The 16,561-nt window shown below is 40.1% G+C and overlaps 5 protein-coding genes across 14 annotated transcripts in view; 4 read left to right on the top strand and 1 right to left on the bottom strand.

Moving 5' to 3' along the window:
- Positions 1–3,194, top strand: part of LOC105687196 (1-phosphatidylinositol 4,5-bisphosphate phosphodiesterase epsilon-1-like) — a 60,331-nt gene extending 57,137 nt beyond the window's left edge. For all 5 annotated transcript variants that reach the window (XM_048648827.1, XM_012402640.3, XM_048648824.1 and 2 more), the window contains exon 15: positions 53–3,194. In XM_048648827.1, coding sequence (XP_048504784.1) covers positions 53–2,250 — 2,198 coding nt within the window. In that variant the 3' untranslated portion in view covers positions 2,251–3,194. The remainder of the gene's footprint in view (positions 1–52) is intronic.
- A 1,995-nt stretch (positions 3,195–5,189) lies between these two features.
- On the top strand, positions 5,190–8,761 carry LOC105687132 (N-acetylneuraminate lyase-like). The gene is made up of 8 exons (XM_012402530.3): positions 5,190–5,345; positions 6,556–6,617; positions 6,719–6,795; positions 6,873–7,018; positions 7,435–7,603; positions 7,881–8,026; positions 8,108–8,279; positions 8,386–8,761. Exons 1-8 carry the CDS (start codon positions 5,340–5,342, stop codon positions 8,535–8,537), a joined length of 930 nt encoding a protein of 309 aa, XP_012257953.1. The 5' UTR covers positions 5,190–5,339; the 3' UTR covers positions 8,538–8,761.
- On the top strand, positions 8,530–11,617 carry LOC105687131 (N-acetylneuraminate lyase-like). 2 transcript variants are annotated; one of them, XM_012402529.3, is made up of 8 exons: positions 9,530–9,768; positions 9,851–9,912; positions 9,980–10,056; positions 10,132–10,277; positions 10,395–10,563; positions 10,771–10,916; positions 11,034–11,205; positions 11,310–11,617. In XM_012402529.3, the coding sequence occupies exons 1-8, from the start codon at positions 9,763–9,765 to the stop codon at positions 11,459–11,461; spliced, it is 930 nt and encodes a 309-aa protein (XP_012257952.2). In that variant the 5' UTR covers positions 9,530–9,762; the 3' UTR covers positions 11,462–11,617. The 2 variants fall into 2 exon arrangements, with proteins under 2 accessions (XP_048504795.1, XP_012257952.2); XM_048648838.1 differs by lacking the exon at positions 9,530–9,768 and adding an exon at positions 8,530–8,670 and having other exon boundaries at positions 9,851–10,056.
- On the bottom strand, positions 8,650–15,407 carry LOC105687129 (exocyst complex component 6B). Of its 5 annotated transcripts, XM_048648833.1 has the most exons (15): positions 15,141–15,255; positions 14,938–15,063; positions 14,644–14,809; positions 14,235–14,521; positions 14,050–14,152; positions 13,712–13,963; positions 13,464–13,631; positions 13,299–13,370; positions 13,103–13,237; positions 12,652–13,022; positions 12,331–12,565; positions 12,128–12,269; positions 11,862–12,048; positions 11,623–11,802; positions 8,650–9,146 (listed from the first exon to the last, which is right to left on the bottom strand). In XM_048648833.1, exons 2-14 carry the CDS (start codon positions 15,039–15,041, stop codon positions 11,679–11,681), a joined length of 2,346 nt encoding a protein of 781 aa, XP_048504790.1. In that variant the 5' UTR covers positions 15,042–15,063; positions 15,141–15,255; the 3' UTR covers positions 8,650–9,146; positions 11,623–11,678. The 5 variants fall into 5 exon arrangements, with proteins under 5 accessions (XP_048504790.1, XP_012257950.2, XP_020708698.2 ...); XM_012402527.3 differs by lacking the exons at positions 14,938–15,063; positions 15,141–15,255 and adding an exon at positions 15,269–15,407; XM_020853039.2 differs by lacking the exon at positions 15,141–15,255 and having other exon boundaries at positions 11,619–11,802; positions 14,938–15,129.
- A 19-nt stretch (positions 15,408–15,426) lies between these two features.
- On the top strand, positions 15,427–16,511 carry LOC105687136 (UDP-N-acetylglucosamine transferase subunit ALG13 homolog). The gene is made up of 2 exons (XM_012402533.3): positions 15,427–15,704; positions 15,916–16,511. The coding sequence occupies exons 1-2, from the start codon at positions 15,618–15,620 to the stop codon at positions 16,327–16,329; spliced, it is 501 nt and encodes a 166-aa protein (XP_012257956.2). The 5' UTR covers positions 15,427–15,617; the 3' UTR covers positions 16,330–16,511.
- The last annotated feature ends 50 nt before the right edge of the window (positions 16,512–16,561 follow it).

Below are 16,561 nucleotides of genomic sequence, written 5' to 3'. Positions count from 1 at the left end.
CTCCCCCCAGCTACGAAGACTCCATCCACCCCGGTCTGCTCTATTGTTCCAGATAACTCGGTTTCGAGTTACGACAAGTACCTGGGAAGCAGTCACGTTCACCACGCCCGTCTAAAGTCGGACACCGCGGTCGACGACAAGTCCCAGAAACAGAGCAGCCAAATAGCCAAGGAGCTTTCCGATCTGGTCGTCTATCTGCAGGCGATTAAATTCCGAGGGCTGAACACCACGCCGGGCGCGGGTCTCACTCAGACGAGGGTCCGTCACACGGGTCAAACCGGTCCGATACAGCGTCACAGCATAGCGGGAATCGGCACCGGGGGCATAGCCGCTTCTTCCGGATCACCCCAGTCTCTGTCGACCTCGACGTCTCTAGCCAGCGGAGGCAACAACATCGAGAACCTATTCAGGTCGACGCGCGGTGTTCCCGCTTGCTTCCAGTGTTCGTCGTTGAACGAAAGCGCGGCGAAAAAAATCTGTCGCAAACAGCCGCTCGGAGTCGTGGCTCACGCGGAGACTCAACTGATCCGAACTTATCCGGCCGGCATGCGAATAGACTCTTCGAATTTCAATCCGGTGATATTTTGGGCCTTCGGTATCCAGATGGTGGCCCTGAATTACCAAACGGACGACGCCGCGCTGCATCTGAACGCGACGATGTTCGAACAGAACGGCCAGTGCGGATACGTGAGGAAGCCTTCGGTCATGTGGGACAAGAGTCACATGATGTACAGGAGATTCAACCCCTGGGACAAGGAATTCGACGGTCTCCACTCCGCGCATTTGACGCTCTCGGTAGTTTCCGGACAGTACGTTTCGCCGACGAATCTGTTGTCGAGCACCTACGTGGAGGTGGAACTCGTGGGTATCCCGATAGACTGCGCCAAACACAAGACTAAGGTAGTGCAGAACAACGCGCTCAATCCAATTTGGAACGAGAAGTTTTGCTACCAAGTTATGTTCAAGGACTTGGCATTCCTGAGGTTCAGCATCGTCGAGGCGAGCTCCCACCATCTGATCGCCCAACGGGTTTTACCCCTCAAGTGCCTCAGGCCGGGATACAGACACGTCAGACTTCGCTCCTGTAAAAACAAAGCCTTGGCCCTGTCGACGCTATTCATCTACTCGCGGCTGGAAGAGGAGAGTCTCGACTACGACGACACCTGCTGCCGGGAGCACAAGGAGCCGAAACGGGGACCCTCGACTTCGGGAAAGGAGACGGAGAAGCTCGTCAGCGTCGATCCGGTACTCGGAGGGGTCACCTTGAAACGGCGAATGTTCTTCCTGATGGTCTACCACGTCGTCCCCGACGAACCCTACACCATACTGAAGGTGACGCAGGAGAGTACGACGCACGAAGTGATGCTCCAGGCCCTCCAGAAGGCCGCTATATCCGCGGAGCACGTCGACGAGTACATTTTGGTCGAGGAAGTCTCGAGGGGATGGGAGAAACGGGAACGCGAAGAACTGCCTACCCAGCGGGTCCTCGATCCCTCGGAACACCCGCTGCAAGCCCAAGGCCTCTGGAAGGGGCAGGGTCGGTTCTTGCTTAAACGCGTCGGCGACGATCCCAGCAGCAGAGCGTGGCTCGCCTCGATCAGAAGTACCGCAGGTCACTCGAGGCTCAACGACGCTTCGCCCAGGGATAAATCGACGCACATATGGGACGAGGCGGACACCTTTCTCGTCTGTATTTACAACGTGTCACCGGAGATACCGTACGCTATATTGAGGGTGCCGATCAGCAGCTCGGCCCAGGACGTCCTCGCCCAGGCCCTGGTTAAAGCCAGACGTATGGAAGACCCCGTGAAATTCGCCCTGGTCGAGGAACTCGAATGGGGTGGCGTGGGCGCCGTTGGCAGCGGTAATCGTCAGCAGCGAGTCCTGAGGGACGAGGAGAACGTGTACAGCACCCAAGCGCTGTGGAAGACCCTGGGAAGGTTCATCCTTAGGGAACGGGAACAGGTATTGCCGAGGCGTCATTTGTTGCCGGCGACGCTCGACAGATTGAGCAAAGGATTTTCGGTGGGTCGGTCGGTTTCGCTGCCCGGTTCCAACAAGGAAAAGGTACCGGTAGCCGAGGCCTTGTCGGACCCGACTTCCAGGGGTTTCCGTCACAGACTTCTCCTACCCGGACGAAGAAGGGAGGTCCATTCGGACGGCGAAGAGTCTCGCGAGTCCGATATTCTCAACGCCGCGTTGCACCTGAAGAAGGTTTCGCTGAGAAAGTTTCGCGTTTGGAAATCCTAGCTAACAAATTACACGAGGAATTTATTCCTCGATAATCCGTGATGGAAATTTTAGAAATAACAGATTTGCGAAGATCTGCTGCTGCGTACGTGAGCGGGTGGACGGGGACTTAGGGTGATATCTGCGTGATGAGAACCGCGATAGACGTCTCCCCAAATTACCTGCGTAACGAGAAAGAACACAAATCGCGCATGCATCGGACAGACATTTTTCTATTCAAATATACTGCGACAGTGGCTTAAATGGATGTACGTATTCTGAGCGTATCGAGTCCGGAATACAAGCAATAAATGTCCTACAATTTTTCCTCACCCCGCTGGCGACGGACTTGAAATTCCTATACGAAAAAAAAAAAAAAAAAAACACAGTTAATAAATACACGAATAAATAATAAAAAAAAAAAAAAAAAAAGGAACCCGAGATATCACAATTCGTAACAATAACAGCTGGTTTCCCATAAAAGATAATACAAAGGAACAATAAGAAAAGAAAATATGTACCAAACCGAATCAAGGTTACGTTTCTCATTTGCATGTAATAATAATAATATTAATAATAATAATAATAGAGTAGAAAAATTATTAGTGATATTACTGTACGGTAAATCGATAATAATTATTATCGGACAAGGTACAGAGATGACATAAATAAATATGATACACGACTACAACTTAAGATTGTGGCTGGAAAAAATGATTCATGGCGTTCAATTTCCTAATCAGGAAATCGTTCACGTCATAGTTGAGATTATATACCGTTGATTGAATTCACTTAAAGTTATATTTGGCCCGAGCGTTGACCAGATTGATTCGAGTTTACACAAAAAAAAAAAAAGTCCTTTATCAATGGCGTGAAGACGTTCAATCATTTTGAATTTGAAAGATAATTAAATAAATAAAAAAAAAAAAAAAAAAGGTACACCTAACAATATAAAACTAAGATATCTACTAATCATCGATCATATCTACCGATATTATTATTGTATACTAGCAGATAGTGAAAATGGTTTTCATTTGAAACGTCTAATTGTTGTTGCTTATCGTTTTCCCCTATTTGGCTCCGATAATCTCCTCACAAAGAAGAAGAAGCAAAGCAAAAGAGAAAAAAAAAATAACGGTTTCGCAATACCTCCCCACAGCCGCCCCGGTAACGCGTGGCTAATTTTGATTGAACAGTTTTTGAATAAAAACCAGAAACAAGAATAATATCATTCACAACACACGGCGATCCGAAAATTGATTCGAGTTTGTAAATATCGAAGAATCCTGCTATCTTAAATGGTGTTTCCTTGCATTAAATAAAATCAAAATACAAACAAAAACGATATAAAAAAAAAAAAAACACAAAAAAAAAGAAAGAAAAATTATAAATAGATAAATAAATAAATAAATAAGTGACTTAATGCTTTCGCCATTATATTAATAAACGACTACTTTAACATTTGGGACCATTGTCATAAGAATAACCATCTTCTTGAAGAAAAAAACCACAAGCAGTATTAAGTTTTTGTTCGAGGCACCTGTCTCTTCGTGCATATCTCTTGTGTACATATCCGTGACCTTAGCGTATTAAACTGTAATTTTATATAATATTGATCAGAATGAAATCAGCCAAAAAGTTTCTGTTTCCAGCCAGGCTGGCCAGGCTGCAATCGGCAACGGATGCGACTTCGACTTCGCATGGGATAGCAATCGATTTAGAGAGAAAAAAAAACAAACAATTAAAACGAATGAACGAACGAAGAAAAAAAAAAAACCTGAACACTTTTTATCAAACTTCTTATCGATGTATCGAATAATCCCTTTAGCCCTGCGGTGTCTCAAACTTCCATATTATCACCAATGAAATTGATATCCGTCTCATATTTTTATCTTATGACATATCATTATGCGCTGTTATTTAGATTTGATTTATTTATTGACTCTGTTTTTCTGTATTCCTATTCTAAAAGGAGTAATTTAATAGAACCTAATAGATTCGTAATTTCAATTTTCAGTCGTCGATGCGAATTCTGAGCCGCCAATCTGTTGAATTGAAATACCGATGATTTCTTATGATTTAGCGTTATATAATTTAAGTAGCTAAATTATCTTATCAAGTAGCATGGAAACTTTTTGGCGTACGATATCCGAATTTACCTTTTTCTGTTTTTTTTATTCGTTTCATTTCGTTTATATCTCAAGATCCGATCATAGCATGCGGCCATTTAGATTGAAAATTATATTATTAAAATATAATAATATTAACATTGTTGAAATATGTAAATGTAAATAAAGATAAAGCATTTTTTATAAATTATAATTATCATTAACTCAACCCCCATGAACCAATGAAAACTAGAATAATGTAACGAATGATTCACCTTGGTCCCGTACGTTCTATCCCTTTATCAAAAACCGCTACGAAAGCCAATGCCAAAAAAAAAATGAGACAAAAGAAGAAAAAATTTCGATTTCTAGTTCTCGGGTTACATCAGCCGATGGGCTACGTGACGTAAACGTTGCGTCACTAACACTCGAAAAGCTCCCTCTAATCGTAAATTTGATGGAAATTGAGAAGGACAAAAGCTACCGATTTAATGAGGGTTTCGGAAACTTTAGTAAATAAAATTCAACGCAGCAAACCCAGGATACTCAAGGTCGTCCCTTTTGTTTTTTTTTTTTTCGTCAATCGTCAAAAACGTAATCGTTCCTCCAACTTCGGTCCGCCAGAGTCCCTTCCTCATATCCATTCACCACCCTCTTCTACTCGTGAATACCTAATTCGCGGAAACTTTTTTTTTTAATGATACCCTTGATTACCGTATCAAAGGAATCGTAAAAAAATCACGAGCCTTCCCGACAGATTTGAAAGTTAGCGCCACCGTAATAGAGTACCGCCGAATTCCACTCGATCATAATCATCATTATCAGTCGTAACGTACGCCGATGATACTTTTTTTTCTTTTTGATCACGTAATCAGTTGTGGGTTCATTGTATAAAGTGAGCGACAGCCGAGTGTACGGAAGTTTTATTTTCGGCCGAAGTAAACGAAGATCAATCGGAGAATAAAGATAGTGCACTGTCGACATCTTTCAAAAGTTCCAACAATGCAGGTATGAGAGAAATGAATTGGGAAATTTCATCACGTAGAGTCGAGAGCCAACCTGTAGTCCGAAAAATAGAACAGACGAGAAAACAAGATATTTTATTGCTGGGTGGTCAGCTTTAAACGCTTCAGGATTTGAAAAATTTCGAGAAACATGTTCCACCTTAAACCCTTAAGGTTGAAATTTATGTATTGCCATAAGACCGCGCGAATAAAATATATGGGGAGAGAACGCAAACTATGTCTCGCACATTTATCTACGCCAAGCGAGCGAGATATTTATATTCCACACGCGATAAGAAATTTAAACGAAAAGTAAAGTATTGGACCTCAGATAGCGATAATAGGAATTGGTAGAAAATGACCGACATTTCATGAAAAAAAAAAAGAAAAAAAGAAACTGAGGAAATTCCCTCGTGAACTGACACCGCCCCAGCTGATCATATGGGTCCAGATGGTGCAGGCATAGATAGATATACATATAGATATATTCGTACAGACTTGGCCAAAACTGTATCAGTCACTTTATTAAATTATCGATATCATGAAATCAGCTGATTTTCGATTGAAAAAATCGTATTGACACGATAAAGTGACATTATCATGAAGTATGATTAATATTCGATTGAACCCTCTTTGGCTTTTACGACTTCTAGGCGATTATTTTGGGCAACATTATCTGACTTTCTAATACTTTTGGCCAAGACTGTATATCTATGGTATATACAGGGTGGGACATTGAAGTTGACACATCTAAATATCCCGCCAGATAAACGTTTTTCGAAAAAATGGTCGATATAAAAGATATTTGGCTTTCAAGAGCAAATGTAACAGCATTACTTATTTTCCATTTGGTGGATAGGATCAAGGTTATTTGAAGGTCAGCGTCGGTTTTCCAAATGGAAACCCATATTTTTTCCACCAATTTCACCACCTACGAAAGAAAACAAACAACTTTTTCTGTCGGACTTCTCTTTTTTTCAGATATCTAATTTCGGATTCTCCTAAAATTACATAAGAATTGTCATACAATAATAATTCTTATCCAATGCTGAACATATTATTGTGAGAAATGCTCAAAATAACGAAGATAATGATTTTCAGTTTTTTACATGCGGCATTTTTTTGAAAAACGTTTAGCTGGCGAGATATTCGGGTGTATCAAATAAAATGTCCCACCGTGTATACGTTTCATTCGCCATTGCCTCAACTTGCAGAGACTACCCTACACTTTTCGGGGGATAATCGTTCCCGTATTGACTCCGTGCCTGAATGACAGGTAATTGATGTTACTTTTTCGTTGTTCGTTTTACTGTACGCCAAAAGCAACCTAATATCTATACGTTTAACGCCAACCTTTGGTGTGCTTTTTTTTTTCAGCGCTAGAACTTTGAATCTATCTGTCATACCGCGATACGCGGAATACCTCGCAGATCGTAAAATCCGTGGCATACTTGGTAAATGAATTGTACGGCGCAAACTTTGAAATATTTTCCTTGATCTTTGTAACGAAGTCTTTGAATTAAAAACACAGTGAACGGATCGACTGGTGAAGGACCGAAGTTGAGCGTTAAGGAAAGAAAATCCGTACTAGAAACATGGGCGAATGCTGTAAAGTCTACGAAGCAACACTTGATGGTTCAAATCGGAGGAGCCCCGTTTCCAGACGTTATCGAACTGGTAGGATCAAGTTATTTTATCATAACGCGCATATACATGCATCGGATCGTGATTTCTAAACTACTGAAATTAAAATAAGAAGAAATGGAAAGAGAAACTAAGAGCGAGAACTCAGATCTGCAGGGTATACTTGCTGAATACAAATAACGTTTTATCAACCCTCGAGAGTTACTCCGAAGAAAAAAGTCCGTCAAGGGTTCACCAATGTTTGATTACGCGCATGTTTTTCATCCCTCTTTCGCATAATGTACCAATGAAAGAGACGCAGGTAGACAAGGTCAAAAACAGAAACGAAAGTCAAGGGGCGCAATGACGAAGACTGATTGCGACTCGATATAAATTGATCTTAGTTACCGAGGGGAAGGAGAACTCGTCAATAAACAATGAGTGAGAAAAGCGATTTGTTACCCTTACAGGCCAATCATGCTGAGGCTGTCGGTGTTGATTCGTTGCTCTGCCTTCCGGAACTGTACTTTAAGCCGACAACGCCAAAACAATTAGTAGAATACCTGCAAATGGTGGGAGAAGCTGCTCCTAACACCCCGCTCCTCTACTACCATATGCCAATGTTGTCGAACGTCAACAGTAATCGAAACTTATATTATTTACTTTCTTTGTCCTTCCAGCGATATTGCTATGTTGCTATCATTTGAAAATAATGGAACTCCGGATTTTGTTGAATCCAATTTGTAAATGCAATCAAGCCTGGGAGCTTTATTCTGGTTGATTCGATGACCGTTTTTAGCAAAAGTTTTCAGAGAAAAACGCGATTATAAATTAATTGTCGATTCGTTCATTCTTGTACTCGACACACACATTCGAAATTCCCTGATTTATTACCGAACATTTAATACCTTTTCAGTCAACATGCCCGCATTTTTGAGAGCCGTTGGTGACAAAATTCCGTCGTTTGTCGGTATCAAGTTCACCAGCACGAACCTTGACGAAGGAATGCAAGCAGTTTCCGTGAATGATAATGAATTTGTAGTTTTCCTCGGCAGCAATCAGGTAAAGTGCTACCATAAATTGTACACTTGTGAATTTCAGCTAATTTTTGAGTAAGTGAAAAATATTTAAACACTTCTTCAGCTAATTGCAGGTGGTCTCGCACTGGGGATGGATTCCACGATACCATCGACGTTGAATCTATTTCCAGAACTGGGCCTGGGTATACTGGAAGCCAGTAAGACTGGAGATTTTCGGAAAGCTCGAGAATTGCAAAAACAACTTAGTGCGAGGTCGAACACGATCCTCAAATACGGTAATTTACCTTGCAGCTGACGCTAATTTGAGTTCAGTCACGAAGTGAATACGACCGATTACTTTTTCGTATCAAAAAAATTGGATCATTATGCAAATGGTTCCAGGGCCTGCGGTGGATACGGTAAAAGCAGCGATAAACTTTCTCACCCCGTTGGATCTGGGACCTCCTCGTCTTCCCTCGAGTCCGCTTCCCGATGAGACCGTGGCCGCTATGAAAAAGGATTTGAAAGCACTGGGCTGCCAGCTTTTAAAATAAGTGAAGCCGAATAACAGACTATTTCAACGTACAAAGATGGGAGCAGAGTAGTTTGTAACGAAGAAAATTGAGCCCGTAAATCGAATCGAGCCGACAATGAGACGAAATTTGATTGACGGCAAAAAAATATTTGGTATATATTTTTCTTTTTCTCTTTTTTGTCTTCATACAATTATTCCTAGTATCCAGTATTTATAAACGATAAATAAATGACATACAAAGAGCGTCTCGTGACATCGACCTGCGAAACTTCGCTTAGTTTCCGACAAGGGTAGGTACATATTGGAGACTCTACGTACGTACAATTCGATGTACAATTTCGACGGTATCTATTTAAAAACATCGTACAACCCTGTACAGACGATTTACTTCGATACTTTTTATTAGCTATAGTTCTGTGTTTCGGAATTCGGGAAAATGAAATTGAATTTTCTACGCGTAATTCTCGTAATCCCGCATTTCAAAGCAGCCGTGTTTCGTGCCTTCGTCATGAATCATTGATATCCTTTCGTTATTACTAACTGTGAAATACACTGAAAATTATGTAACCGTGACAGAGCTACAGCGAAATTTTGGTGAGTACAAAGTCTTCCTTCAGCCCACCATGATCTGCAACAAAAGTGGATGTAAATAAAATATTTTTCAAGCTATATTCATTGGCGGTGTTGAATGAATAATACAATAAGTTGGCGCAAGTAGATATTCTATATACTGTTAACAAGAAATACGAAGTAGAGATGTTCTTTCATTAATTTTTAACTTCAAACCTAACATTATTCGTTATTCAAATTCAACCCGGGCATTAACCCGGAGCCGGAGATTAGTAGCTGATGATGAACTGATGAGGCAATCGCAGATGCCCAAATGCTCAACATGTGTTATCCATAAATTTTGATGATAAAAATTGTAACCAGTAGGCGAATATCTGGGTGCTTCAGTCGGAGATACGCATCGATTTAAACGCTTCGCGGTTTTTCGATATCTATATCATATGGAAAACGGTATATTTATCGTATCACACATAATACTTTCGCCATTATACAAATACGCAGATACGGTACACCCGACAGTCTATAAAGCCCCGACTAGTGGAATACTTTATTTCGAGCTTATCAGCAAACACATATAGGTCTAAGCTTGAAGCAACATCTTTCCACAGTAACTCGTAATCAGTCGGTTAGACATAGCGAAGCTCCAACATCCATAAATCCGATTACTTGAAACAATGCCGGTAATAAACGATAACTTACGCCGCCGCATTTATTCCTATGATCAATCTGATTAAAATCTCGATTTTCAATCATCCATTCTAGAGGCTGTCGTTCACCTTTCGCGGATTTGTTGCTCCGGTACTAACGCCATTCTTTGACGACAGGTAAGTAGAGGTCCGAAAAAGAATCAGTTATGACGGTAAAAAAAAATCCAACATCTTTCATTTTCAGTACAAGAAGCTTGAACCTTTCATTCATACCCCAGTATGCGAAATATCTTGCAGATCGCGGAATAACAGGAGTACTGGGTGAGATATGGACACCTGTTATTTACGCACTTCGTAGATGCTATTTTTTCAATTCCTTTTCTCATTTGATAACAGTTAATGGAACGAGTGGTGAAGGACCATTATTGAATGTTGAGGAAAGGAAAGCCATAGCCGAAGCATGGGTTCGTGCCTCCAAGGCCACAAACCTGCACTTGATGCTCCAGATTGGAGGAGCTCCATTACCAGATGTGATTGAATTGGTATGATCGCGAACGGTAACAGCGACTTGTTAGAAGCTGTTGGAAAAATGATGGCGTGAAGAAAGATTAGTATGATCTGATAACATGGGTGATAAAAAAATGTTGCTTTTATTACAGGCAAAACATGGTGAAAGTATTGGCGTTGATTCTCTTCTCACCCTTCCAGAACTGTACTTCAAACCTACAACTCCAGAACAGTTGATAGCCTATTTGGAGGATATAGGTGAAGCAGCACCCAAAACGCCGCTGCTTTACTATAACTATCCGTTGGCATCGGGCGTTAATAGTGAGTACGGTACAGCTGGGAGTCTTAATTCAATTCGCTCCCGATTGCGAATACTCGCTAACTAAATTACTCTACCTATCGAAATGATAAGTTATGAAATGGGAATTTAATTCTCATTTCTATTTCGAGCAACCGCTATTGCTTTCAATTTGTGTAGAAAATACTGTTTTAAAATGCCAATTACTGAGCTGATGATTATGCTTTCAGTTAACATGGCTCAATTCGTGCAGTCCATTGGTGATAGGCTTCCAACTTTTGTTGGTATGAAGTTCACTAGCACAAACCTTGAAGAAGCAATGCATGTAGTTCACACGAACAATAAAGAATTTGCTCTCTTTCTCGGCAATGATCAGGTATTGCAGAATAAAATTATAAATCAATTTTCTTTGTAGCAACGTTTGGTAATTCAACAATGTGCCTCATAACAAAGAACAATCGAAGTAGTTAAAAAATATGTCAACGTATTTCAGTTAATGGCTGGTGCTTTTACCTTGGGGATAGACTCTGTCATGGCCACAACATTGAATATGTATCCTGATCTGGCGATTGACATGTTGGAAGCCACTAAAGCAGGGGAGGTCCAAAAAGCTCGAGAATTGCAAGAAAAGCTTACAAAGTTTGTGGTCGCAGTTTCGAAATATGGTAGCTATCCATTGGGTATCAGATGACACGAGGATCAATGCTACTTCGTTGCTGATCAATGTCTACACAGATTCACTAAATGTACATTATTAAAATGATTTCAGGCAGCTGGGTGGCGACGATGAAAGTTGCAATGGCACTTCTAACTGAATTTGACTGTGGGCCTCCAAGAGCTCCATTGACCCCTCTGCCTAAAGCGAGTGTTTCCTCAATGAAAGCGGATCTCAGGGCTTTGGGCTGCAAACTTTTGGAATGAATAAAATTTGTAGCAAAAGCCTGTGATCTCCTCTCCATCGGTTGAGGTTTCTAACGATCATGATCTCATATTCACAACGTACTCGAGTTAGATTCTATGCGATTCTACAACTTGCATGGTTTTTGGTTCGTGAGATTAAAGTTTCTATATGACTTACTTACTTTAGCCTACGACCGTGTCATATTCCACGTCTCGATTGTTGATATAAGTCATCGAATTACTGCTGCGTAGTTTGTGCCAACTGCCGCAACTGCTTTAAAACAGTTTCCAAGAGTTTCTTCTTATCACGTTCACTCTTCTTCAGAACAGAAAATACTGTTTTTTTATCAGACTCCCTTAACCTGGAAGAAATTTGAATTATCTAGTGACCCTTCCGCAATATTATATCTATAGATCTCACTTTTCAAGAAGTACAACAGCTGTATTGGGAGTAACTAAATTGTATTTGCTAGATTCGTGGCCATAATCATGAAAATAAGTGGGCCAGTCCCAGCTCATAAACAAGTCAAGAAGCTGTCTCAATTCCGCAAAATACTGAAGCAATACGCCTTCTGGCAATCCCACCACTGGTTCTGACGCCGCAAATTCTAAGCAGATAGAAAGTCAATTATTTCCCGCGATCTACCAGATATTCCATCTCAAGATCGTATAAACGAGGTTACATACGTTCACATTGGATAGTATCCAAATTAACTTGTTGCAGTGCACCCATAGAAATTTGTTTAACGTCATCACTGATCAAGATCCCTTGAATAGCTTTTGCGATGTGAGAACAAGCTGATTTACACGCGACCTGTGCAACCTCCTCCTGCAGCAAAAATGATTGAATGTAGACGTGGATCGGAGTAATACATTTCATGATAACTCACAGGTAAATTCGTGAAGCACATGAAAATGCTTTGTAGAAATGCTATGAGATCCGTAACGAAACTCGACGCATGTCCTTGCGGTTCTGCCAGATTCCAATCGTAATTTTCTAATTCTAAGAACTCGTCTAGCTTACGTTCTAATTTATCACAAATTTGTCTCTCCGCATCTTCTCTCGCAACACGGAACATGGCTGATTGTACTCCACCACAGCTCAATTGACCCTCGTGAGGTGTACTGAAAAAAGAATTGAGTGAAAATAACGATGAGGATTTACTTGAATTGAGCGGATAAAATCACTAAAAAATTGTAAAAAAAATTACCCTGTAATGTTTGATACAAATTCTTCCAAATATTTAGTAGAACTTTCAAGGTAGCCAGTGTTTATTATAATCTGTACCACCTGAAGTAACGCCAGTGATGGCTTTCGAAATAGCGATGAAAGACAACCAATGAAGGTCCTAGTAAGTAATAGATTAGTCGACTTGCGAATCATTTCATCCACTTCAGTCTGGGTGAGATTAAGATCTTCAGAAAATTTCAGGCAGGCGTAAATGAACTCTTTCACTTGCTGATATACTCTTGGTACCATGACAGAAAAGGGAAACCTCTTTGGAAACTCAGCCTTTTGCAAGGCTTCATCATGATACGGAAACGAACCGAGTACATGATCGTACTCAGCTTGGGAAGAAACCTGAGAAGCGCTTTTAATCATAAATAAATATATTCACGTGTGTAATTAATATTTGTAAAATCAACTCAAACTCAGCCTACTTGGATCGGTAGAAAGCTGTCCTCATCTAGAATATCTCTAAAAACTTGAACCCAATGCTGCATTAAAACTTCGTTATAGTGGACTCTTATTTCTTGTAATAGTTCCCAGAGTTGGCTAACAGGATAGCCGTAATTCTAGTTTGAAAAAAATCACGTTAATATTGAAAGTATTTTTTGATTTACATCTTTTACTCACCCTCAGCGTTGTGTTGAACAACATCAATAAATTTTTGATCTTCAGAATTAGTGTCGCGTCCGTACAATAAGCCTGGAATGATTGCAATCCCAAATGTTAATCGCGCAAAACTTCGTTGTTTCTCCTTTGTTATTGATACTAATTTGCCATAACGTGACATCCTACCGAATGTGTTCTCAAGGCATTTACAATCTTAGAGAGTGCCATGGACCAAACTTCCTCAAGATAAGAACGAGTTGCTAATCCATTTCCAGTATTTAAGATATGGTCTTCCACGACAAAGAAGCCAAGAATTCCGTGAATATACGATTGATATCCTATTATGCTCTCATGCTATAAACAAATGCATTTAAACCAATAATGACCAATCCGCAGGATACCCTGACAGAAGATTTAAGTTTCTTTGCACATACCATATTATTAGGAGGCTGTAGTACAAGCCTGGCTTGTTGCATTCGTTGCTGGCGATAATAAGCTTTGAATGTGTCACTTTCACGAAGCACGGTGTAGATGTGCATACAGCGATATACCGGACTGAAGTCCATGAGATCTTGAGCGCTCAATTCTTCTTCTGTATCGCCAGATAGAATATTCACATGTGGGGTAGGTTGTCTCTTCTTTTTCCGTCCAACAATTTCAGCCTCATTAATCAATTGTTCAGCAGTCTAACGAAAGTGCAGAAACAAAAGGTTTCTAATTGTGGGCATGAATCTTGTAATGACAGAGTATATAGTTTCTGAAAAACACTCACATGTTTCATAGCAACTTCTCCAATTTTGGGGGAATATTTTCTAATATTTTCCAAGAAATCTCTTAAATCAGACATAGAAGCGTCTTTTATGTTTTCACGAAGCCTAGAATATTGTGAAAATAGTTTAAACAATAGCAAGTAGTGCAATTAATTTGATTAACTCACAAAACATTAGAATATCTCACAATGAAATTTGCTGAGTGATTTGTGATGAGAACCGATAATTTGTCACTTTGGGTAAATCGTGATGCTCAAGTTGTTCAAGTGTCTTAAGTGCTGGGTAATAGCGTTTATCTTTCATTTGTCTTTGTAGCTTAGCATAAGCAGCGAGAACAGGAAGGCACATAGTCAGACTATCAACTGCAGCAGCCATGTTATTTTCAACCTTTCTAGCTTTCACCAATTCCTCCCCTTCCGCGATAACTGCACTCGCAGTGTCTGTTATTCGTTTATCCAGCTCTAAGATCTCATTCTACCAAAATACATAGTTTTGAATCTCCAGTATCAATTCTTTTATGCCACCTCAGAATGCTGGTGGATTTTGTTTTGAAATTTACAAAACTTTACCAATACCAAAGAGCAAATCTTACTTACATTCAGCTGCTGAGCTTGAGATCGTACTTGCAGCAACTCTCGAATAGAATCAATGAATCCTTGATAATGATGGTTACACATACGTTCGATATCTTTGTCATGGCTCTTTACTCGGTCATCCAGCTTTTCCATGAACTGTTGATGTTCTTGTCCATCGTAAATAGCTCTGTAACAAATTTGATAAAATAATTAATAACTGCTTAAGTGATGATTTGGATTCGGATTATGGAAATTATTTCAAAGCGTATCATCGCTGCGGTTCACTATAATTATCAGTTAAAACACAAAGCATACCTAATCACTAATCCAATATTACTTGCATCAGTGGACTCTAATTCAGATATTAAAAGTTGGTGTTTAGAGGCAACGTTGACAACGGACATTGAATTGAGGGACATCAAGAATGTTGATTTGGTGAAACTAAGTAAATGGGGGAACAGAATATCCTGAGTATTTTTCAGAATTATTACAATTAGTCGAACATGTAGGAAAACTACCCTCCGGTTTGCGCAAATGCATGAAGAAGGGATGCATCTGCGTAATACAGGGTTGTTTTGGCACCGCGTATTTTGACAGCAAAACATAACCTTGAATTTTGAAAGCTGGCTCCGATTTCGTATCTTACTTGAAAGTTGGTCCCAGATAATCGTCGATTCCTTCGATTTCTTGAATAAGTAAATCATACTGCTGCATTTTTCTTTCACGTATTTCACTAGATTTACTGAATTTGCGATCTCAACAGCCCTTCTTCTTTGACCGTTCTAATCACAGATCTGATGCGTGAGTCAGATGAACGCCTACTCGGGTTTTACATGACAATTAGCTGTAACCGCCTGTGAATTAAATATCTATAAAAAATGTAGTCAATGAGCTAGTGGCAGAGTGTATATGTATACATGAGCGAAAAGGAGTTGTATATGCAGTGTGAAAACTGATCTATTCTCGTTCATTCATAACATATGTAAGAATTAACCATGGCAACAAAAAAAGTTTTCGTTACTGTTGGAACAACCAAGTTTGATGAACTAATAAACACAGTAACAACTCCAGAGGTATTGAAGGTATATAGACACAAATTATTTTTACTCATAAAGATCTGCTGATTAGGATTCAACATTAGGATGTTAATCATTAGGTTAGGTACTAAAGCAGCTCATTACGTATTTAAGAACAAGAGTCGAATGTTAGTTGGCGGTCTTTACTACTCACAATCACATATTTTGTTGGTAGTCCAACGATGTTACAATACACCAGTCAGGATTTCTATTTCAGGCACTGAGTAATCGGGGGTACAACCACCTGATTCTTCAAATTGGAAACAGTTCATTGAAGCCTGACAGTTCTCCAAGGGATGGCTTTCAGCAGATAGAATATTTCAATCTCAGCCCATCCATAGGAGAACAAATGTCATCTGCTGATCTTGTAATAAGTCACGCAGGGGCTGGCAGTTGTCTAGAGGCACTCGAAGCACGAAAGCCTTTGGTTGTAGTCACTAATGAACTTTTGATGGATAATCATCAGTTGGAGCTTGCGGAGCAGCTTTTCCATGATGGATATTTGTACTACTGTAATTGTAGTACATTATCGAATCTCATTGAAGATATGGACTTAACTAAACTAAAATTATTCACAGGTGACAGAAGCCATAAAATTGTCGAGTTTATTGACCGGGTTATGGGATTTTAGAAAGTAATGAATTCAAATTGAGGAATTGATTATGTGAATTAAGATCAGATTGAAGCATCAACTTTGTAAAATTAGCATACTGGTTTTGGGAGGAGATTTATGAGGCTGCATCTTTTACCCAATAATGTGATGTGATGTGATGTTATTGATCAGGTTTAGTGTAGATGTGGGTGAAGTGAGAGTTAAAGATACCAAAGGAAGATAATGTGCGTAACGTAAAAGTGAAAAAAAT

Source organism: Athalia rosae, chromosome 1, assembly GCF_917208135.1.
Source record: "Athalia rosae chromosome 1, iyAthRosa1.1, whole genome shotgun sequence".
NCBI classification, from domain to species: Eukaryota; Metazoa; Arthropoda; class Insecta; order Hymenoptera; family Athaliidae; genus Athalia; species Athalia rosae.
Note: the sequence above shows the minus strand (reverse complement) of the source record. Positions and strands in the feature narration are given on the sequence as shown.

What these genes read in the sequence shown, in the direction of transcription:
- LOC105687136 (XM_012402533.3), top strand. Translation starts at nt 15,618, where the DNA reads ATGGCAACAAAAAAAGTTTTCGTTACTGTTGGAACAACCAAGTTTGAT. An exon ending in CAACTCCAGAGGTATTGAAG is followed by an intron (nt 15,705 to 15,915) that starts GTATATAGACAC and finishes TTTCTATTTCAG; the next exon opens with GCACTGAGTAATCGGGGGTA.
- LOC105687132 (XM_012402530.3), top strand. An exon ending in TAAAATCCGTGGCATACTTG is followed by an intron (nt 6,796 to 6,872) that starts GTAAATGAATTG and finishes TTAAAAACACAG; the next exon opens with TGAACGGATCGACTGGTGAA. An exon ending in AATGTTGTCGAACGTCAACA is followed by an intron (nt 7,604 to 7,880) that starts GTAATCGAAACT and finishes ATACCTTTTCAG; the next exon opens with TCAACATGCCCGCATTTTTG.
- LOC105687129 (XM_048648833.1), bottom strand. Translation starts at nt 15,041, where the DNA reads ATGTCCCTCAATTCAATGTCCGTTGTCAACGTTGCCTCTAAACACCAA. An exon ending in ATGCCTTGAGAACACATTCG is followed by an intron (nt 13,371 to 13,463) that starts GTAGGATGTCAC and finishes CAATCATTCCAG; the next exon opens with GCTTATTGTACGGACGCGAC. An exon ending in TGTTCAACACAACGCTGAGG is followed by an intron (nt 13,238 to 13,298) that starts GTGAGTAAAAGA and finishes TTTTCAAACTAG; the next exon opens with AATTACGGCTATCCTGTTAG.
- LOC105687131 (XM_012402529.3), top strand. An exon ending in TACCAGATGTGATTGAATTG is followed by an intron (nt 10,278 to 10,394) that starts GTATGATCGCGA and finishes CTTTTATTACAG; the next exon opens with GCAAAACATGGTGAAAGTAT. An exon ending in GGTCGCAGTTTCGAAATATG is followed by an intron (nt 11,206 to 11,309) that starts GTAGCTATCCAT and finishes AAATGATTTCAG; the next exon opens with GCAGCTGGGTGGCGACGATG.